This window comes from Salarias fasciatus, chromosome 4 (assembly GCF_902148845.1).
Source record: "Salarias fasciatus chromosome 4, fSalaFa1.1, whole genome shotgun sequence".
Taxonomy (NCBI): Eukaryota; Metazoa; Chordata; class Actinopteri; order Blenniiformes; family Blenniidae; genus Salarias; species Salarias fasciatus.
In genome coordinates this window covers 14,143,984-14,152,992 of record NC_043748.1, presented here as the reverse complement: position 1 = coordinate 14,152,992, position 9,009 = coordinate 14,143,984, and the positions used below count along the sequence as shown (strand labels likewise).

General features: G+C 43.3%; 1 protein-coding gene across 1 annotated transcript in view; it reads left to right on the top strand.

Annotated features, from left to right (window-relative positions):
- The first annotated feature begins 461 nt into the window (after positions 1–461).
- LOC115386801 (beta-1,4 N-acetylgalactosaminyltransferase 2-like) overlaps positions 462–9,009 on the top strand; it is a 28,109-nt gene continuing 19,561 nt past the window's right edge. Inside the window, exons 1-4 of the mRNA XM_030089265.1 lie at positions 462–475; positions 1,102–1,197; positions 2,318–2,320; positions 8,321–8,427. Of these exons, the coding sequence (XP_029945125.1) occupies positions 462–475; positions 1,102–1,197; positions 2,318–2,320; positions 8,321–8,427 (220 nt within the window). The remainder of the gene's footprint in view (positions 476–1,101; positions 1,198–2,317; positions 2,321–8,320; positions 8,428–9,009) is intronic.

The window sequence follows — 9,009 nt, the reverse complement described above, 5'->3', positions numbered from 1 at the left end:
AAGTGCGTTCCTTTTCAGCTCAATACGGAACGCACACTTTTACATCCAAATACGGAACGATTCCGTTTTTCAAGGAACGGTTGGCAACTCTATCCTCTGCAGAACAGGTGTGATCACCTGGCTCGAAATGAAATGTGTGATAACAGACCAGCCAGAACTGAGGGAGGCTCATCACTCAACTGGTAGAAAAGACAATGACAAACACGCTCACAGAAATAACCCCAAAATCACAACTAAACCAAGAGCCAGAAAAAACCTGAGAAATACAGGAGAAGTTCCTTTTCAAAACAAGATCTGTGTCCCCTGTGATTCTGAGTGGGTGAAAATAATCAGTTCACTAGTTTACTGAGAGACCAAATAAATATATCAGTGATCCTTTAGGAAGAAACCAGTAAGAACTTGGAGCGATGTGTTGGAGGCGCCTGATTTACATAAACAACACTGAAAATCATGCAGTTAGCATGTACGACCACGAGTGAGAGCTCCTGTTTACTTTTGTCCTGAAGCCACAAGCCGAGAGAACAACATGCGATATACATGAACAGTGGCGAATACATAGACATTGACCTGGACCAACAATCAATTTAAATTGTTGCTCTGAGTGACTTTCAACTGTAGAACGACCAAGTCCCAGGAGAAAATGGACTGGGAGTCATGACACTCTGGAGGGAAACTATACTGTTGTGCGAGAATGAAATTGTGAACGTTTCAAGCATCTCTTTCTTTTGGTGTTTGAATCTTTTAATAGACTGTTTCCAGCTTAGCGTTTTGTAGCGCATTTTTCTCTTGTATGAAACATGCTGTAATGAAGTTTAATTGATTGACTGATTCAATGTGGAACCAGTGTACGCTGAGCATCCCACAAATGGGTGTGTTATCATGGAGTCAGAGGTGATTAATCAGTGTGAAATGCAAAGAACAAGTATTGTGGTTAGTCTTCTGTGATTGTTGTTAATTTATAACAACTGTTTAGGAAGAAACATGAAGGGTTTTTTTTCTCAAGAGTTTCAATATTGATCCTTTAAGGTGGCATTACGTCTTTCAACCCTCCAGGTCCACATTTCCCCATCAGCCTCCCCCTTCTCCACCCTGTGAATGCAGTAATCGCCCAGTGCTTCTCAAAAATCGCCTCCCCAAGGAGCAGCGTGAGGCCATCATGCAACGTCGAGCAAAGGAGTTCCAGCAACACAAAGCAAGGTAATGGCTGCAGAGACTGGATCAGATCCAACAAGACGGGTGAATGAATGACTTCCCAGCAACTACGGATGGTGGAATGTTTCTTTGTTTTATGTTATGACATCTTGCACAATGTTCTTGTAGTACAGTACATTATTTAGGGAGACATCCTCAGGGCTTGAAGCAGGAAAAAATTGCATGCCTGCGCTTGCGGGGTGGGGGGGCATTCTGGCTTTTCCAAGTGAGTCCAGGGAAGAGGACAGTATGGAACATTTGTACTCTAAATTGAATGTCGTGCACGTTGACACCATAACTGAAAAACTAACATTCTTGCATTGCCTCCAATTGTGAAACAGATACTTCATCAAAATGTTAAACTACCCTTTAAAGGGAACATATTATGCTATTTTTCAGTCACGCCATATAGGTCTCAGAAGCCCAAAAATATAGTATTTAAGTTTGTTCGCCCCAAATTCATTCTTTGTTCGGAGTTTCAGCGGGCTAAAAAGTCGCTCTGACAAGCCCTCCTCAGAACAGGCTGTTTCTGAGCCTGCTTCCCGGTATGCACTTGAACGCATCTGTCCACGCCTACGCTCACACACACACACATGGTGGGGGCACAGTCATGGGGAGGAGTTAAATCTACTTATTTCAGGATAAGCGGACCAAACTCAAACTCCACCGTTTCAGTCGACATTTTCACAACATGTGGTGTAGCAAGACAGGGAGGAAACAGACCATTTTCAAATTTGAACATCATAATGAGGCTACGGCAACACACACTACTAAAAGAAACTCTTCACAAAGTGAAAAAGTATAATATGTCCCCTTGAAACATGACATCAAAATGCTGTGAAAAAAGTCTGTTTTTGAGATAGAAATCCAAATTCTATGACTCCAACATTTTTGACAAATCTATAATGATGTGAGGCGGAGGTCCAAAAATAGTTCCTCCAAGCATTGCTATACAACGTAGTGAGATTTTACTCAAACCGCTGCTGCCCTGTGCTTTGCATGGCTTACAAGTTCAATCTTCTTACCGCAGCTGTGTTATGAATCAATCGCATTTATGTGTCACATATTATTAAGGTACGTAATAAGGTACGTAAGGTATGGGGCGACAGTAGCTCAGTTGGTAGAGCAGGTTGTCTTATAACCGGAAGGTTGGCGGTTCGATCCCCGCTCCCGCAGGCGTAAAAAAAAAAAAAAAACTGTCGTTGTGTCCTTGGGCAAGACACTTCACCCACCTTGCCTTGTATGAAAGTTGTGAGAGTGAATGGTTGGTGGTCGTCGGAGAGGCCGATGGCGCACATTGGCAGCCTCGCTTCCGTCAGTCTGCCCCAGGGCAGCTGTGGCTACAGTAGTAGCTTACCACCACCCAGTATGGAGAGAATGAATAATGCAATGTAAAGTGTCTTTGAGTGTCCTGAAAAGCGCTATATAAAACCAATGCATTATTATTATTACGTGGCTGTTGTTCACTACAAGTGTTAGGGATGAAACGGTGGCTGAGGAGAAGCAGGTGCACATAAAATAGGTGGAGTTATCGAGATCTGACCAATCAGAACAATGGAGAGTCTCGAGGAGCGGACTATAATAGTAAAAAAAAAAGAATAATATGGACATGTTACAGGTCTCAGGCTGAGATCCTGTTGACAGATAAGAAATCCTGTCAGTAAGAGGAAACAATGAGAGATGCCCCGTTAGCTCCTTTCCGCTCCGTTCCATCAGCAGAATCTTTATTGACACATTAAATAAATTTCACATTTCATCAATTTCTCAGAACGTGAACACACCTATAATGCTTACAAATCATCGTCTGTATTCAGAACACTGAAAAAATGTATCTGTTTTATGAAATTAATTACTTCCTCCAAAACCCGATCCCTGTAAAAAACAAAAACAAACAAAACAAAAAAAAAATAGAGGAAAAAAGAGCGAGAGCGCGCAGGCTCCCTTTCCATCTCGACTGTCACTCACTGACAGTTCTGCATGTCCGGAACAGTTTTAGGTTTCTGAAAAACATAATCAACATGCTGTCTCAAATAATCAAACAGTATTCACACTGAGCTACAACACACTGGAGCCATGAATCACATTTCAACTCGACAGGCAACACAAAAAAGGCCAGACAGCGCAACGCGTCCATCCAGAACTATCAAGTCCCGTAGACAGCGCTGCCAGGTCTTCATCTTTCCATCCAACCACCAAACTCGCTCAAATACAAAGCCTTAACCAACAACTTATTATTACTGTTTCGTGTTTTCCAACATTTTTGGGAAGTTAACTGACCTGTCGATAAGAGGAAACAATGACACCAAAGGGTGGGGGGTGTTTACTTTTCCCAAGCCATATAACAACCTCCATCCACGGACACGGACGGACTGTCAGGATGTGAACTTCAAACTCTCCGCCTGACTCGGTTCGCCACAGAGCTCAGATACTTAAGCCGCAAGAAGTTCAACACGCGTCAATTTTGAGGTCCTACACTGAACAACACCGGGCCCCCGAGGACACCGCTTTGACGCGTCGCTTCTGTGGTGGGAAGGCGGGGCTTCCGGCCTATTTCCTGTGTTAGCTTAGCATCATGGCTAGCCCTGTTGAGCGAGTGGCTTGGTTTTATTTGTTTAATAAAGCCAGACAATCACGTCATCGGCGGACGGTACGCTGTGCCTGGGTGCACGATACTATCCAGAGATGGTCGGAGTTTGGTGAGTTTCACCATTTGCTCCAGGAGCTGCGCCAGGATGAGTGTCGCTTTCACTGGTCCCCGCTAGCCTGGCATGCCAGACTGACCTCATATGTTACACACAGAGACATTCTGGTACCGCGCCATTGGGGCTTCATTTCAAACAGGCTGTCGAGAGGCGGGACTATTGAGCAGAGAGAACCAATCCAAGAAACGAGGCTGTGACGCAACGACAATGCGACATACACAGCGCTCCGTTGTAGTAGTTTTGTAGTCCAAAACATGGGATCATGGCATAGAGTTTTACGTCTGTTTTACCCCCAAATTCCACCGGACGCTTAAGCGCCGCGTCACACCGGTGTCTTGTTCCTGAAGTCAATGCACACCGGGAGCAGCGCGCCACGCCGCGCCGTTTAGAAGCGGCGACCTGAAGCGAATCACCAGCGCCGTGGCGCGCGCCTCCGTTCTGGTGATCTGTAGTAACACCGGCGCTTCTGAGACGCGGCGCGGCGCTTTGGTGTCCGGTGGAATTTGGGGTTAAAGAAAAGCCTTCAGAGCAGATTCCTGCTGTGGTTTCAGCACCAAATTCAGTTCTTTCAAAACTTCAAACAGAGCCTTGGTAAAGCCTCGCTGTGTTGCGGCCACCACCATGATTGTTTTGAGGGGAGGGGGGTATACTATGACGCATCGCTAACTCCCGCCTCTCGTGGGCTGTGATTCGCCCGGCAGAAGTTTGCCGGGCAGAAGTCAGACTCAATTGGCGCTGTACCAGACTGTATCTCCGTGTATCCCTGAGCATGGAGAGACAATCTGGCGTGCCAGGCTAGGTCCCCGCTCCCTGACCTACGTCACCATAGAGACACTCTCTGATTGGTTTGCCGCAAAAACACCACGTCAAAAGTTTCGATTTCCTAACTTCAGGGTCGGCCGCAAAAACACGACACGCCAAATTGCGCCGCTGATGCCAGAACGGCCCAACACACCGTAAAAACGCATCACCGCCAGCGTTCTCCATTGTTGTTCAGTTACATTTGGACACAAAAATGAGCAAATCATTTGGGGATGTGGTACAGAATAATTTCTGATCCGTTTATGAGTGCCTCCCCCGGGCTTTGCGCTCTGATCTGTTGGTCAGCCTCCATTCTCCACGGAGCTCAAACACCATCTCTCCTGCTGTAACAGCTGTCATAGCGCCTGTCAGAGAACTTCACTGTTTGTCCGAGTGAGGGGGCGGGGCAGTCATAATGTCAATCAATGTGGGAACGTGTTTTCGTGATGACATATCATGTCGAGTCGCCGCCTCTGTGCGCGCTCTGGTTGTGAGCCGCGCATGTGCAGAGCATTGTTTAGGAAGTGACATGCAGTGGGAGAGACCATCACACAGCATTCAGAAGCGGCTTGCTCCTTCCGGCGCCTCCGAAGATGGCTAGCCACAAAAAAAGAACATTGTTTGAAATGACAGAGGATAGAAGAAAGGCCATAGAAAAGAATGGCAACACGCGTGTTTTACTCTGAGATTCCTTTACGAGGAGGCGGACATTCAAAGCACAAACGGGATCAGGACTGGTCACGACGTGGGGAAGTTTCTGCTGGACAGGTAACATGCTTATTATCCCATTCAAATGTGTTTCTGTTGCATAAACACGTAAGACACTACTTTACGGATCTTATTCTTATGTTTGATTGGAAGAAGAGTCCGACATGATTACAGATGTGTTTTAATCCTATGCGGAAAGACGATGATCCAGTTGCGCGGATGTAAACAAACTGACATGTGGCTGACGTGCGCGCTCCCCTCAGTCCTCATGCGGAGGGAGCCGCGCATGCGCAGTGCTCCAAAAATGGCAAATCGGCCATGTTGTACGAAATCGGTGGAGAATCCTCGAATATGCCTTCAACAGACCGTTTTCACGAGTACGGGAGGGGCTGCCTCTCTGAGCAGCAGAAAAACGAGGAAAGCTCAAACACACAGGCACGAAGGAAAAAATCAGATCTTTTCATGACAGTCTGAACAACACAGATCCAATTTTTTCAAATGCGACCCAGGCCACTTGGATATGTGGTCCTAAATCGATACGTATCTGATCTTTTGCTATGCGACTTCAGTCTGAACGTCCAGGTCGCATTTATCCGAACTACACGTCACAATATGGGGCGTCGAAGACGTGTGTCTTACCGTGAGTGTTAAAAAAAGGCGCTCGCAGACGTACATGAAGGTAGTTCTTGTCATTTGAAAATTATTCATGAACTCCGTATCATTAAAGCCTCTCACATCACGGTCCCACCAGTCCTGGCTGCGACCCTGCACCTATGTGTTTCTCTGGAGATGAAAAAAATGATAATAATAAATGCTGCACTCTGTGTCCCAGCAGTGTCTTCTTCGCAGAGACTCCACATGTGTTCTCTCTCTCTCTCTCTCTCTCTCTCTCTCTCTCTCTCTCTCTCTCTCTCTCTCTCTCTCTCTCTCTCTCTCTCTCTCTCTCTCTCTCTCTCTCTCTCACACACACACACACACAGAAGGAGTTTGGCACGGCTAATTAGAAGTGCCACGCTCAAATGATTGCTCAATGTTCAATTGTAATCAAACACGCATTTGCATCAGTTCTTAAATAACTGATCGAAACTTGAAAAGTGACACATTCTGTATGTTTGTGGGTTCTGCAAACACTGAAGCGCTCGCTCGTTATGTCCTCTTCTGCGCACGCGGGACACTGTTGGGTGGTATTTAAGTTCAGACAGGAGATCACAAACAAGTCGCATTTTATTGTAATTATGAATGAACTCGCTAAAAAAAACGGATTTCACAAAAAATTCTGAATTGAGCATTAAGCCCTGCAGTCTGAACGTAGCCAAAGTGAATTTTGCATGATACAGCCCCTTTAAGGCCCGCCTGACTCACTATGACTGGCTAAAACTCCTTAACATTGAGTCCCACTGCAGTGAGAACTGTCACTTAATGACTGTACTATATATACACTTAATGACTGTATTATATATACACTTAATGACTGTACATATATATATATATATAAATATGTGTATATATATATATATATATATATATATATATATATATATATATGCATATATATATATATATATATACACATATATACACACACACACACATATATATATATATATATATATATATATATATATAAATATGTGTGTGTATATATATATATATATATATATATATATATATATAAATATGTGTGTGTGTATATATATATATATATATATATATATATATATATATATATATATATAAATATGTGTGTATATATATGTATATATATATATATATATATATATTAGGGGTGTGAATCTTTGACCCACAAAACGGTTCGATTCGATCTCGATTCACAGGCTACGATTCGATTCAAGGGCGATTCATAAAAATTATTTAGCGATTCGATTCGATTCGATCCAATCCGATCCAATTCGATTCGATACAAATTGTCAATTTAATGTAACTGTCAGGCACTCTGTAACTAAGAGAGAAAAACAGAAATTAAACTTCAAAACAGCTTTTGTTTATTTTTTTGTATTCAGAGTAAACCAAAACAGACTTCAACAACTACAGTAATTTCAACAACTTCAAACTCTGCCTGTACTTAAAATACAATCCCAATGAAAAAAAACTAAAGTATAAAAAAAAAAATAGATAAAAAAAATAAATTATTACAAAATAAAATAAATAAATATAATTTATAGAAATAAAAATAATATAGAAATATAAATAAATTAAATAATGATAAATATAAATAAAAAGTGGCCTGCGAACAATCATATCTGGCCCACCAGATGATTTTAAGAATCTGAGGCACCTGCTTCACAGAGGCAGTAACACCATCGATTAACCTGTCAGTATCCAGCTCCTCCTAAACCGCCTTCATTACCTGTGAAACACCTGAAACCCTCTGATTCAGTGAACAACCTGCGGCGCTGTGCAGCACTGTGCTGCGTTCAGGGACACTTCGTAAAAGTGTCCTGCTGCGAGACGTTGCAGTCAGAGGTTAGCTTAGCTGTTAGCCACCGACGAGCTAGCTGGATTTGAACGATTCTTTCATGCTTCAACATCAGTCGACAGGACGCATCTCAACTTCTGAGATGGTGGAAAGAAAATTTAAACTTGAGACAGAACGGGAAAGGTGTTGTTGAAGGACAGTTCAGTTCTGAGAGGAAGTATGTGAGCGGCGTAGCGGCGCCTTGGAGAGAACGAGGGAAACATTGTTCTGGTAGGTTTAATTTTTGGGTTTAGCGTAGCTGTTTACTGTTCTGCTTGTTGTTTTATCTGCATCTTGTTGCATCCTCTCGTTTTATTTCATGCACTTTCTAAGTTCAATGCGGCTGCCTGGAGGTCTTTGTTCTATCTTTGACAGATATGGAAGCTGAATTTAAGGAGTGGTATTTATTCTCACAACTTTGTTGCGTCCCTTTTCTCCACAGGACGTCATCTGTTCTATCCAAACTCCTCTATGCTTTGCCAAACTCTCCTCTGCAGTATCCCATCCAAGGCTACACAGTGCGGCCTTTGACCCCAACACTAATACCAGGTACTTTTTAGCTCTCTTTGCTGATTAAAGGTGCATTAAGGAGTTTTTCAACTTTAAAAATACTTATTTTCCACCATAAATATGTTACACATTTTTAATGATGTGTACAATGTGCCCTGACATATTCATTACAAGTACTGCTAACAGTGCTAAATTGTCACTTGAAAGTTGCAGTGCCGGTCCGGCACTACAACTTTTTTGAGGAGAATTGTAAAGGAATGACGTAATGCACGCTCCGGCTGGCCTGATTTACTTAGGTTTCATTTTGTCCGCCATGACTCCACCAGATGTTTAGTGAGCAACAACTGAGCAGGAGCTTCCAGAAAGTAAGAAAAGAATGGCTTCTTGCACTGCCACAACTCCAGCACAGACTCCACCAGGTAAAGGAAACTTAAATTTTACTCGAGCGCTACTAAACGAGCGAGGAAGGAGTTCCCCTCTTCCGTACGCGCGAGCTACAGGCATTTGTTTTTACTAAGATGCATTACGCCCAAGGCCTGCAGGGGGCGCTGTTTTGTATAAAACGTGCAAACTCCTTAATGCACCTTTAAGATCTTTAATATCAATTGATCTAAAGTGGAA